The sequence below is a fragment of the Diaporthe citri genome (genome assembly GCF_014595645.1).
Source record: "Diaporthe citri strain NFHF-8-4 chromosome Unknown scaffold_3, whole genome shotgun sequence".
Lineage (NCBI taxonomy): Eukaryota > Fungi > Ascomycota > Sordariomycetes > Diaporthales > Diaporthaceae > Diaporthe > Diaporthe citri.
In genome coordinates this window covers 1,388,981-1,402,513 of record NW_025064848.1, presented here as the reverse complement: position 1 = coordinate 1,402,513, position 13,533 = coordinate 1,388,981, and the positions used below count along the sequence as shown (strand labels likewise).

General features: G+C 40.3%; 2 protein-coding genes across 2 annotated transcripts; one reads left to right on the top strand and one right to left on the bottom strand.

Moving 5' to 3' along the window:
* Nucleotides 1-1,692: 1,692 nt before the first annotated feature.
* Nucleotides 1,693-3,257, bottom strand: INS49_007995 (uncharacterized protein; the record flags this gene model as incomplete). The annotated part of the gene is made up of 7 exons (XM_043168740.1): nt 1,693-1,741; nt 1,810-2,074; nt 2,161-2,600; nt 2,665-2,788; nt 2,866-2,986; nt 3,049-3,058; nt 3,127-3,257. The coding sequence occupies 7 exons, from the start codon at nt 3,255-3,257 to the stop codon at nt 1,693-1,695; spliced, it is 1,140 nt and encodes a 379-aa protein (XP_043026420.1).
* Nucleotides 3,258-7,619: 4,362 nt separating this feature from the next.
* On the top strand, nt 7,620-8,125 carry INS49_007994 (uncharacterized protein; the record flags this gene model as incomplete). Its single annotated transcript, XM_043168739.1, has 2 exons — nt 7,620-7,700; nt 7,784-8,125. The coding sequence occupies 2 exons, from the start codon at nt 7,620-7,622 to the stop codon at nt 8,123-8,125; spliced, it is 423 nt and encodes a 140-aa protein (XP_043026419.1).
* Between the last annotated feature and the right edge of the window lie 5,408 nt (nt 8,126-13,533).

The following is a 13,533-nucleotide window of genomic DNA, read 5'->3' as shown; positions in this document are numbered from 1 at the left end:
ACTATGGGAACTACAAGAGCTTTACGTACTTGTAATTACAACAGAAGTCCTCACCCCTCAAATCACTTCAGGACAATATGACTGCCAAGAAGTATCCGCATGTCATCATTGTGGGTGCGGGTATGAGTGGTCTGACTCTGGCACACCAACTTCGCAACATTAACATTTCTCGATACCCGGGCCCAAAAGATTGGTTCCGTCATTGTTCGGCCCGGCCCTCTCAAGGGTTGGAATCCTCCATGCCCGATGAACCAACTTAGGGCCGGCCGACCGCACAAGGCACTGGATCCCGCCTGGTCTACTAGCACAATTCGTGTTTTACGATCTTACTAAGCTCGCACCCGAGTTGGAATCGTCAGCAACGAAAGTGGCAAGATTATTCGGTCTAATCGCCATAGGCTGAGAGGCTGGCTACTGCAGGGGATTGACGTGCAGTTTGGCAAGCGCGGTGAGAAAGCTGCGGTCCATTTTGAGGGCGGGACCTCCGAGTTTGGCGATATTCTGGTGGGGGCTGAAGGAACGCGCAGCGCGGTCCACACCGCATCCAGCAAGGGAAGGATTCCATCAAGCCTTTACTACTCGGCTCTCTCGTCGGTGAAGTCGAGCTTGGCCGTGATGAATTTGCCCGCTAATTGTCTCGGGCACCTTCAGGACACATCGTCATGGACTTGACTCTCAAGAGCTAAGACAAGTGCGGGTTTGGCGGAGCTGAACAGAGTCAGCGATGATGGGAAGATCGGCTACTATTACTTCATCCTCCTCTGGGTAGACAAGGAAGCGCCCGCAACCACCAACGGGAAACCTTGCCGGACCGTGTCAGCAAGCAAACAGGAGCCAAGGCTTTTGCACATGGGAAACCAGGATGTTTCCGGATCACCGCCGCACAATCGTCGCCAAGATTCCTGTCGAGGGATACCGGAGCCATGTCGTGATTCGGCTTCGAGATGTGCAGTTGGAGCCTCACCAGCTGCCTGCCGGAAAGGCCGTCCTGATACGGGATGCAGCCCACTCAATGACGCCATGTCAGAGCTAGGTTCAAACTCCTGCCTCGAATGTTTGCTGACAGTCTTGCAGTCCGTGGGGGAGCAGGTACCTGGGCCACTGGAGTGTCCAATCCGGCTCGGGAGGATTATGGCAAGACCTCCGATTACTTGTTTGGAACGTGCGGGAATGGAGCCGAGCCCTTGGCAGAGCAGCGCATTTCTGTCAGCTAACGGAGGCTACGGGTGCCGATGGTTTCTCAGTCTTGGCAACTTTCTATCGGGACAAGATGGCGTTATCAACCTACTCGCCCCACACAACTGTTGTAGTCTGATCGGGAAAAACTGTATCGTTGACTGATATGCGAACATCAGGGGCAAATTTCCAAGGACTGAAGTACGCCTGTAATCTTATGTCGAGAACAAAGAAATTGTTAATCGGTTATAGGGATAAATTCTTCAACGTTATAGGAGACACGGGGGCAGTCCTTTGTTTGGGGTCCTGGGTCAGTGGAGCTGGTTCTGATGAGGGCTTTCCTGACAGTGAAGTAGATGATAGTTCTCGAGTGCTCATGAACGCAATAAGCTGCAAGTCGTTTCTAGCAGGATGATCGGACCATGACTTGAGCAATTGAAAAGTGCTCGTGGATTGTAACAACTGAAAACATCTGATTGAAAAGTATCTAAGAGTGTGTACTTGGGTACGCCTTCTCTACCTAAGCACCCAAGTGGTCTTCACAACCCCCTTGAAGAGCGCTTTCCTAGACGATGGAAAATGGGCTATGCCAAACCCACAGAGATGAGACCGTGACAAGACTTCCCATCATACAAGTTGCAATCGACGATAGCCAGGCCGACCTGGCTGAACAGATTCTTCCAATCGGCCAATGTTCGTTCGCGGCCAGCACATGCTCCCAACATCACGAGGTCCAGTGAGGTTGAAAAGGGAGGAACTCCAGTCTCAGGCAGCACCATGTCATTGATCAGAAGAACCGAGTCTGGAGCCATTGCTGGCTTGATTTGGCGCAGAATTTGCATCGACTTCTCATCATTCCAGTTATGGAGGACCCAGCCGAGGTGGTAGAACTTGGCACCTGGAACAACTTGTCAGCAAGAGATTATTACTGGCGAACCAAGATTTGACTCTCCGGTGCTTAGACTGTGGGTGTGTGTCACTGACCTTTGATAGGCTGAGGCTCGAAGAAGTCGTGCGGGATCGCCTCGACGCCCGGCGTGTGTAGCGCATGCGCCAGGGTGCTCGGCAGATCCTGCAAGATTACATGGCCAGGGACGGTGGGGAAACGTTCCTTGAACTTGGCACAGTAGTGGCCGACATTGCCACCGATATCGACAAAGACTGGCGTTTTGGGGTCCCAGCCCTGAGTCACGAGCTCGAAGGGGTACTCGTCCAGCCAGCGGCCTCTGGTATTCTCCTCGAGGCCCATGTACTTTATCAGAGCGACCTTGTGGGCGAGGTTCTGTGAGAACCAAGCATATGTATCCAAGTCGGTCTTGTATGCAGGCTGGAAGACTGTGTCCTTTGCGTCGGTGACGTCCTGGTAGCTCGTCCTGCGCAGGAAGGCCGGCATCTCCTGAAACAGAGGGGAACAGTTCTCAAAGCTTGGGGGATATCAGCTTTCTGTGCAGAGTAGGGTGTGCTTCAGATGGTGATTGCGCTACGTACAAGTGTGTCATGATTGTGACTGCCTCGGAAGTTGCCAGATTTCGGCTCTTCTTGTTGGATTCGTAGCAGTCTGCACTAGACTCGCGAATGATCCCGACTGAAGCCATGTATTTCAGAAGACGTCCTGGAGACATATCAGTTAGTATTGATTGATAGATAGAGTTTACACGGACTGAGTGTTCGTGAGTTATACACACGCACCTAGGGTGATGGGATGGGCCCTGGTGAGTTTCACAAGCTCCCCAAGACTCTTGGGTCCCTCGTTGAGGATATCGAATATCTTTAAGTCATGGCCGATCCTTATGGCTGAAGTCTGCAATGGCTGGAGAGGAGTCAACACTTTCTAGCTCAACAAGTCATGAACCTCAGAGCTGGTGTCCCTACATAGAGTGCACTGCACCAAGAAGTTAGCAACATCTTCATTTTAGAGTTTCCCAATCGAGCTACTAGCTCGGCACTTACATGCGTGTAGCTGTCTCTTCAGGCGTCTCGGCAGAGACTACAATCTCATGCAACTGGCGCAGCACAGCACCTCGCGAGGGTCCATCTGCGGACGTCAGTAGCTGCTGTATCTCTTGAAATGGACTGGACATGATGGCGTTGAGTGAATGATGGCAGACGGGAGAGGAAAATTACCAACATGGCATTCGAGGTCATGTCTTCGGTTTTATCAAAAAACTTTACCATGTTCCAAGGCTTGGGCTATTGGCTCTATCAGTGATTCCATCCTCATCCTCTTCCATCAACCAGCCATCCTCCTGCCTCGTTCACTCTAATTCCTTCGTGCGCCATGATGGCGTTAGAGGAGTCAGCTTACAGCTCATGGCTAACATCGACACCTTCTTCAGCCAGGAATTCCCCGTTGTTAGTATTTCTCTATTATGCATATTTCACTTGTGTTATCAATTGAGTCAAACTATCCACTCAAGCACAGCCCCCATCACACACCAAAGACGAGGTGATGTCAGCAGCCCAATCCTTCGTTCAACTCATGCAATTCAGACTAGATAGGTCGAGCTTGGCGAGGTCGAGAAAGTGTTATCAGACTTATTTCAGTTGCTTGAGACTCAGTACCTTACGTTTGGGGTGAGTTGGGGGCCATGCTTGAGTGGGTGCTCTGACTACTGTATCTTCGAGGATCCTCTTACGTCCCTTTTCTCTTGGAAGTCTTGATATCTGACTGCGCTGGACTCGAAAGGGCACACATCCCGTGCCTTATGTAACCCGTGGCTTGAACCTAGTCAGCCTTGGGGTGTGCCACTTGACCGCTCACCCCTCGGTCTTCGGGCCGTCTTGTCCATCCATTACCCCCACGACCGCCATTTAAGAGAAAGGGCTGATCAACTTTCGCTATCGCTTACCCAAAGATAGGAACACAGCGTCTTACTCGACCCATCTGCCTGCTGATCATAGACTTGGCTCTGCATCCCGGTCTGCCACGTTTGCCTGTAGCAAGGGCCACAAGGTCCAATGGATGTTGGACATGCCGTCTCCGGCGGAAAAGGTGTGACGAGATGCGGCCATTATGTGATGTTTACATCACATATGGCTTTGGCCACACTGTGTTTTTTAAATTAACTATTCATTGGTTTATTTGCTATCTGCTCAGCTTTCTAATTATCCCTCCCTAAGCTTCTGCATAAAGTTGCATATGGCTTAATATGTAATATTTCTTTTCATCTTTATTTTTTTACTTTCTTTTAATTTTTCAAGGGTAATTGTATTATTATTAATCAAATAATAAATTTAATAAAATATAATTTTATTATGTTTTATATTATTCTTTATTTTAACTTTTATTAAAGTTAATTATAAGGTTAAATATTAGCTATAATAATATTTTATAAGCTTATTTAAGAAGGGTTTTTTAAGTAATTATTTTAAATTTCTTTAAAACTTTATTAAGAAGATATATATTAATATAAAAGGAAAGAAATTAAGTTTTTTATTTAAAGGATATTTATAAAACTTATTTTATAAAGAAATTATTTTAATTTTTACTATATAATTAATTGCTTAACGTAATTTACCACTAAGTAGCGAATATTATTAAGTAGCGGATTTTTTTAACTTTACTTAACTTTTATTAATTATAATATTATGTTAAGGTAAATAAATTAATAAAAAGTTAGCATTAATTAATGCTAACTATATTTAATTCCTTATTTTTAATTATTTTTATTAATTTAAAGGGGTTAAAGGTAATGTAATATAATGAAAAATTATTAAGATTTTAATAAAATAAGCTGTTTTTAATGCTAATTGCATTTTTAATTTTCGCATTAATTTTATATTAATTCACGTACTTAAATATTTAATGCATAAAAACTTAATAATAAAAATATATATTCTTTATTTAAAGAAAATAAAATACTTTTAGCTATTTAAGCTATTTAATATTTTAAAAAATTGCATTAAACCCTTATTTATAACTTAAGCTATTCAGATCTTTAATATCCTTAAAATAACTTTATATTGCAAAATAAATTAATAATATAATTTTAAAGAATTATACATTAAATAATATAAACTTAACTTAATTAAAAAATAAATACTTATTTAATATATTATTAATTAAAATACTTAAAAATTCCCTTTACAACTTTTTAATATAAAAATATAGCTAACTTTTTATTAATATTTTAAGATAGCAAGCTTATAGGTAAGTATTAAACTTAACGCTTTATAAATTTATAACTTAGCTTAAAGATTAAGTTTAACTATTCTTATAATTATTAAAGGGCTCTTTATAAAGATTTAAAGATTATTAGGAATTAATTTAAGCTTCTTTGCAATATAATAGCTAAATATTAAATTATTAATAATAACCTTTATAACTTTAATAAAATTAGCTTTATAATAGGCATAATTACCTTATTAATAATTATTATATGTATTAATAAGCATAAAAAGGCTAAATTAATTTAGCTTAATAATTAAAAATAAGTAATTATTATTAAATGCATTAATGTAAATAAATTATAAATCTTATTATTTATAATTATTTAAGGCGCTTACTATTTTGCTAGCTAAGTAATAAAGTTAAGTTTTTTAAATAATTAAATTATTAAGCTTACTTTTAATAAATAAATAAATAATATAATTAATTTAAAATAAATTTAATATTTTAATAAGCATATTAAGCTAAAGAGAAATGTTAATTATTAAATATTAATTATAAATAGCTATAAAAGTTATATATTAATTAAGTTTAATTAATATTATAAAGATAATAAGATTATTATTATTAGTATATTATTGCATTTATTTTACTTACTTTAGCTATTAAATATTATATTATATTTACCTTTAAAATATATATATAATAATAAAATTAATCTTTTTATTTAAGCCTTAATTAATTATATTACTAAATTTAAGTTCTTTCTTATATTTAAGATAGCTTATAATAAAACTTTTATAATAAAAAATATTAAGTTTATATTTAAAAGAGCTGGAATTTTTCTTTAGGATCTTAATTTTATAATTTTTAAGCTTAATATTTACTTATAAACTTTAATATAATTCTTTCTTATTTCTCTTTAAAAATAAAAATCTTAAATATTATTAAATGCTTAATAAATTATTTAATAATTAAGTTTTATTAAGAGTAGGATTTTTGCTTATTAAGGAAGCTTTTTTATATTAATTATAAAGGCTATTAATTAATTAGCGAAAAGTATATAAGTAATGATATATTTACTTATTATAATAAGCAAGCAAATTTATATGCTTTAGGATGTTAATATAGTACTTATTAAATGCTAAAGGGCTAAAAAAACCGAAGTATAGCTTAAAGAAGTATTTATAATTAAGAAATTTTAAGCTTTTATTTAAAAGAAATAAAAAGTAAAGTAATTAGCTAATGAAATAAGTAATAAGATAAAAGAGTTGGTTTGTAATAAATTAATTAAAAGATATTATAGCAATTATAGCGAAACTAAGCATAATATAAAAACTTATAAAAAAGATAAAAAAATGTTTAATTAATTAAATTTTAATTATATTATAATAAATCCAGCTTAATTAGCATTAATTAATGTAAATATAGCTATTTTATTAATTTAAAGTGAATTATATTTTTAATAATATAATTATTATTAATTAATGCTAAATATATATTTCCTATTAAAAGTTAATTAATTTAAATTAGCACTGTACCTACGCTAATGCTTTTAAATTAACGAAATTAATTAAAAATAAGGAATTAAATGCAGTTAGCATTAATTAATGCTAACTTTTTATTAATTTATTTATCTTAATGTAATATTATAATTAATAAAAGTTGGGTAAAGTTGGAAAAATCCGCTACTTAGTGATATCCGCCACTTAGTGGTAAACCACGTTATTAATATTATATTTTTTTTAACGCTGGGTGTTTAAGCGTTTATTACTGTATCAGGGGACTGGATGGACGGCGGCGCGCCAGGATGAGATGGCTGTTCGGCTCACGCAAGTGGTGAAGGAGAAGGCGGCGCGGCGCACATAGCTCCGGCGACTCCGTCTGACCAGTCATCACGCTGGGGCAAGATTCTGCCATCGGAAATTCCGAGGACCTATTGATGGCGGTAAACGATGCTGAGGTCACTGAGGAAGCCACTATTATCGTGCCCAGAACACACAGTGATAGGGAGGCCACCGGTCCAGCCTTCTCCCAGCCAGAGAAGGCTGCTGTCCGACAGCCGTGAGGGAAGGATTGCGGCCTTAATGGGAGGTATGATCGCGAGCGTGTTGCTTTCGGACGGGCGGACACCGTGCTGGTCACCTCTCACCTTGGACACCTGTTTCCCTTCCTGTTCCCCTTCTAACGACCGTCTCTGCTCGACGGCGGCAGGGCATGGGTCCTAGAAATGATGATTGGCAGCCCAGTCGTCCGATAGGCCGCCCTCTTCCAGAGATCATACTTCTTCTCGCTTGCGCGGGAGACGGGAAATTTCTACCTGGTCTCGGAGGCGATGCTCCAGCAGAACGGAGACGTCTTCCGCGTCCTCAAGGAGCCGTTGCAGGTCATCCAGGACTCGGGCGTTACCGAACATGTCTAGGGGCAGTGAGGATCATGTCGAGCATCTTGCAAGTCCAACGCTTCGAGGCCGCCATGCTGAGCTTCAGCAACTGCTAGGCGCATCTCGACGCTGCTCGGGCTTTATTCAAGCAACTGCTGGGCGGCTCAAGCGCGGCCCAGCCGCCAGAGCCCAGTGCACACTTCAAGGCGGTCATGGATAGCCTCACATCTCCGCCGTGGATCGATCCTACCCAGGTACCTATCCTGAGTGCCGAGCAGGCTGCCTTTCGCTTCTCATCCGCCCTTTTAATACTGGACGATATCATTGCTAGTACAGTTCTTCAGGAAGAACCCACGCTCTATGAGTACTACCACAGCCTTCTCTGTGGGAGTTCTATACTCGAGACCGGCGTCGGTTTCGAGGCTGGGGTGGGTTGCCAGAACTGGGCCCTGCTATAGATCAGACAGATAGTCGCACTTGATGCCTGGATGAAGCGATGGAAGAATGCCGACAATTTGAACTACATGGACCTCTTCAGCCGCGCCACAACTATCAAGGACTCATTAGAAACCCTTCTCGAACAGCTCAACACGGACCCAGTGCCCGCCCCAAACGCCGGGGCCACCAGTCTCCTGAGACATCTTCGCACACGAATGCCATCAAGTTTTCCTACCCAACGACGCCATTGACAGCATTGTCACATCAGAAAATATCGAAGTATACATATCAACATCTGAGCATCCTGTCTTGCGAGACCGTTGCTCTGATACCTACCAGGGGGAAGGGGGGTGTTGGAGAGTATCACACTAGCATTGCGAGATAACGTTGAAATGATATTAATTTGTAATTAATAAATTGATAGTATTATAAAAAGAGTGGCTTGCATTATTTACTTAAGAAGGAAATTATGTTAATATTAATATATTGTAACATAATGTTAGCGTTTAACATATTATGATATAATATTAGCGTTTAATATACATCTTTTAAAAAAGTTATTTTTTTTCCTTATCCCCAACCTAACTACTTATTTATTTTTTACTAGCTTAACTATTTATTATGGGAGGGTTTATAAAATTATGGAAATATTTAAAAATAGAAATAGGTTTAAAGTTAATAAAGTTTAAATTAAAGCTTTTAATATAAATTTATTTTAATATTAGCTAATATTAATTAATATAAAGTTAATCTTAATATAAAGTTAATATTAATATAATTTAAAGCCTTAATATAATTAACTTTTAATAGTATTTTAATAGTATTTTGCTAGTATTGCATTATAATTTCAAAATTTTGTTTGGATCTCAAAACATGATTGCGTTGCGTGACCCATACAAAGACCCCCCCTCCCCCTGGTAGGTATAATCAACTTCGTCTCTGGCAACTCGGAGTCCAATGCCTCCAAAATATTTGCCGCTCTGCTGTTGATGGATGAGACTCCCTTGATTGTGGACTTCATGGAGGAGAGAATTTGTGATAGCGATCTCCCCCTTCATGCTGACCAGAGAGAAGGCATCGATGTTGGCATCTGCAGAAGTGCCGGAAATACTCTCATGCTTATCACGAGATTCGAAAAATGGGCGGTCACGCTGCGAAGGCACTTTCTCCTTGAATTTATCGGAGAAAGGATGCTAGTTGTTGACATTTCCAAGAGAGAGAGGATTGGACAAGTAGCCAGATGGTTGGAATGGAGCTCTGAGACTTGCAGAGTGGATAAAATGTACGCCCTTGCATTGGGGACATCCCGAAGTCATCATTTCAGGAGCCCGCAAAGGGGACTGGGAACCCCGAAAGAAGACGCAGCTCCAATGAGGCCGACGAGTCTCTAATCACGCGATTATGGAAGCGGCCGGTGTAGAATAGAAACTGTGTGCTCCGAAGACATACAGTCAGCTTGGGTTCAAGGGACGATGTAAACCATGACAACACAGTGTTGACCTAAAGCTGTACCGGCTATATTGGGCGGGTAAGCGGTGAGACGAATCTATTAAACTGCTGGCGAAATAGACCGCTCGGCCAAAAGACCAGTAATTTCCAATCGCAATTGGAATTACCCAGCAGTATATAAGTGCCGTACCGTCACAAGCGGTTTAAAATAGGAGGGGAAGTTGGATCGTTTATTCTTTTGAGCGGTTTGAAATTTCTAAGCGGTTTAAAATCCCTAAGTAGTTTAAACCTGCTTAAGCGGCTTAAAGGAAGGAGCGGTTGATAGAGGGCAGGAGGGCATTTTAGCTAAAGAGTCTTTGGCATTAATTTTATCTAAGAAAGAATTAAATTTTAAAAATCCCTTCTTTTAGAAAGCCTTCTTATGAAAAGCCTTCTTTTGAAAAGCCTTCTCTTTTCTTCTCTTCCCTTTCCTTTCCTTTTTTTTTCTGCCCTGCTACCTATTGGTAAAGTTAGTAATATTTTATATAAATGGAGCAACTTCCTTCTTTAAGGTTTCTACCAAAGTAGGTATAAATTGCATTAAATTTATTTATATAGAGCTAAACTATTAATTATAATTTAAACTGCTTACTTTTTTTAAACCGCTTAAAAGAATAAATGGTTCAACTTCCCCTCCCAATTGCCTATGGTTTACTAGCCATTAAACGGTTTAACCACGATTCACAACTTCCCCACATCCCCGGTACAGAATATGGCGACAGGCCGCCCTGTCTAAACTTTCAGTGTATGTTCATGAAAATATATATATATATATATATACTTGAATGCCTGCAAGGCCCCGCTTCGCCGTGTATTGGAGTTTGGTGAACTTTGTGTACATCTCAAGTGGACATCTCAATTTAAACACCATTTATTATCGCCAAGGAGTAGCTTCATACTTACAAGCAGATTGCTCGAGATACAAGCAGAAAGTGATGGCAAGATCGGGGAATGCGGAGTGGCATGGCATTAGTAGTTCAGTGAGCAGACTACGATATTTTGAAGCCGGCTGGATCGTCATTGTTTATTATTGTTCACTGCAGCCATAGAACGTTAGCGAGATTGATACGAAGACGAACTTTGACATGTTAAATTCGAACTTTGAGATAGAAAAAGCAGCATGAAAAGATGGACAGCAGTCGCGTTCCATCTCTGCTGACAATGATCTTCTGCCGGCTACTTTCGCCGCTGCAAGAGTCTTGGAATAATGCAAAGGTGATTGTGATCCAACTGAAGAACTTTTGGTGAGAATCTTTTCATGTCTTCTTCCACTGGAACCCTGAAAATGGCCAAAAGATGCTATCTCCATACATTTGGATGTATATCGTCATTGCAGCGGGCTCGACTGGCTTATATTGGTTTTGTGGTGCTTTTTTTTGGCCGTCCCCATATCGGGGAAAAGGCAGAGTGTGATGGCATAGAAGGACAGGTTGGGAGCGAGAAAAGGTCACCCACGGCGAAGTGATCTCGTGCCGTGAGAGTATGTTAGCAGGTTGGTGATCGATTCCCTACCAGGGGGAGGGGGGTTTTTTGTCAACATCGCATCAGTATGTCAATGGAATAGTGACATAATAATAACATGCAATCAAGGTTCTAACATGCTTTTTTTATATATATATTACATTATTTACACGTTACTAATATATGGTTATTCCTAATATGCTATAACATAATGTTAATTCTTAACATTATATTAACTCTTAACATAATAGTAAAACAAAACCTCTTTTTTTTATCCCCAACCTAACTACTTATTTACTCTTTATTAACTTAATTATTTATTATAAAAGGATTTATAAAATTATAAAAATAATTAAAAATAAAACTAAGTTTAAAATTAATAAGATTTAAATTAAAACTTTTAATATAAATTTATAATAATATTAATTAATATTAGTTAATATAAAGTTAATATTAATATAAAGTTAATATAAATATAATTTAAAGTCTTAATATAATTTCCTTTTAATAATATTGCAATAGCCTTTTATTAGCATTTTGCTAGAGTTACGAAATTTCAATTAAATGTCAAAATATAAGTGCATTGCGTAACCCAGTCAGAAACCCCCCTCCCCCCTGGTAGGTCTTTCTGATTTACTTTAGGCATTTACTAATTTGTACTTCTGTATATGCAAGGAGCATGATAGCGATGTGAAAATATGCAACTAGAAAGAAAATTAGGAATGAGATACACGGTATTGAGACCGTGTCTCTCGACCATTCTGGTCGCTGCCAGCTGACCCGAGCTGACACCGGCAATCAAACCCATATAGATTCTAGTTCATCACAAGCGTTGCGAGGTTTCAGATGCAATTGATACGTTTTTTTTTCTTCTCTCTCTCGTCCATAAATCCCAACTTTCCAATTCGCATTGGGCTTGAACCCTTTGTCTGCAAGCCTTGGCAACTCCTCCTCCCTTTGCGTCTTCTGCTCGCTGTGTCCCGTCTAGCACCTACTTGACATCGCCGGGCTGGGCCAACACACAGCATTCACAGTCAGTCCATCGCCCTTCAGGAGAGGCATATATCACATCACGTTGGAGTGCGGGAATTCAATAAGTGACACCACAGTATAATACAGACGAGTAGGCGCACGCGGTTGAGCCCGTCCAAGCGAACAGCTATCCAAGTGCTGGCCTTGTGCCCCGCTCTGCTAACCAGTCTGGACCAGTTGTGTACTTTTTCCAGGCTTTTGGAGCGGGGCTTGACAGGGCAATGCACAGAAGGATCTCGCTCTTTAAGCCGACGAAGAGATACCCCGCTATTTTCTACACGTGCACGATGTCTGTCCACAATTCTCGCTTCGAAATCCTGTGGCACAAGGAGCTATTGGTTCTGCTACTGTAAGCAGAGCTTTCGGGTTTGCTAGCTCGTCCTTCAGCCTGATTAAATACTTCCGACAGAAGGTTACTGAGGGAGATCTTATGGATTTCACTGATAATGAGTAACAAGGCTAAATGAGTTTGGATGTTGGAAGTGTAATGATTGTCGCTTTCTCATTCATGTGGATGGGTTTGAAAGTGCTACTTGTAGACCATAGATGAGATTCGAAATGTGAAACAATATATCACCGAAGCATGGCCGCGATTGTCAGAATTCTGAACCTATGCACAGTCACCTTGCTGAAGCGTTGTTGAATACGTAAACGGACTGGGTGTGGTCTAGAGAATTCGTGCAGTAGTCGTATGCAGTAGTCGTATGCAGTACTCGTATGCAGTACTCGTTCTCCACATCGATCAGCGCCGCCACTACATGGACGTGTAGATCGACAGCATTTATGGCTCTAAGTGATATGCATTTGCAGGCAGGGAAATTTGCCTGATGATTTTTGAGTTGATTTTCAACATCTTGAGAATGCAAGCCTGGGCGAGGTTGGAAATGTGCTCTTCCTGCTGATCTTAGTTTCGGAGTTCGCTTGACACTGCTGATGGTCATGTCTGGCGCTCTCTTCAAGGCCCCCGATCCCGGAAATCGGCACCAGCCATGTCAAGTCTGCGGATTACTATTTCGATATGGTGAAATGCAGATGTGTTTCACGGCAAGAGACGGCATCTGTAGTTGAACTTTATGCACATCGATTTCCTGAACACCACAAGCTGAGTGGGCGGTTGTGGAGCAGCTAGTGCAAGCCACTCTGGACCGGTATAGAAGGGAGCAAACCATTGAGCCGAGTTCCTCCCTGGAACTGTGCTAATGCTGTTGAACTACCCAGGCTGCTCCGATGACGATTCTGAGGAGCCATACGCAGCCATGGCTGAGTGCGATATCTATCGATCCAATGTGGTGATGATAAGACCCACCCACTTTTTCTCTGGTGATGCGAAATTTCCGAGACATCGTATGGGCCTCGTTGTGATTTGTCAAGTTTTAGATCTCGGAACTGAGTACATGAGAATGTGTTTGGTGGCCGTATGTAGTTAAGCATGACACTGGAGCAGCCA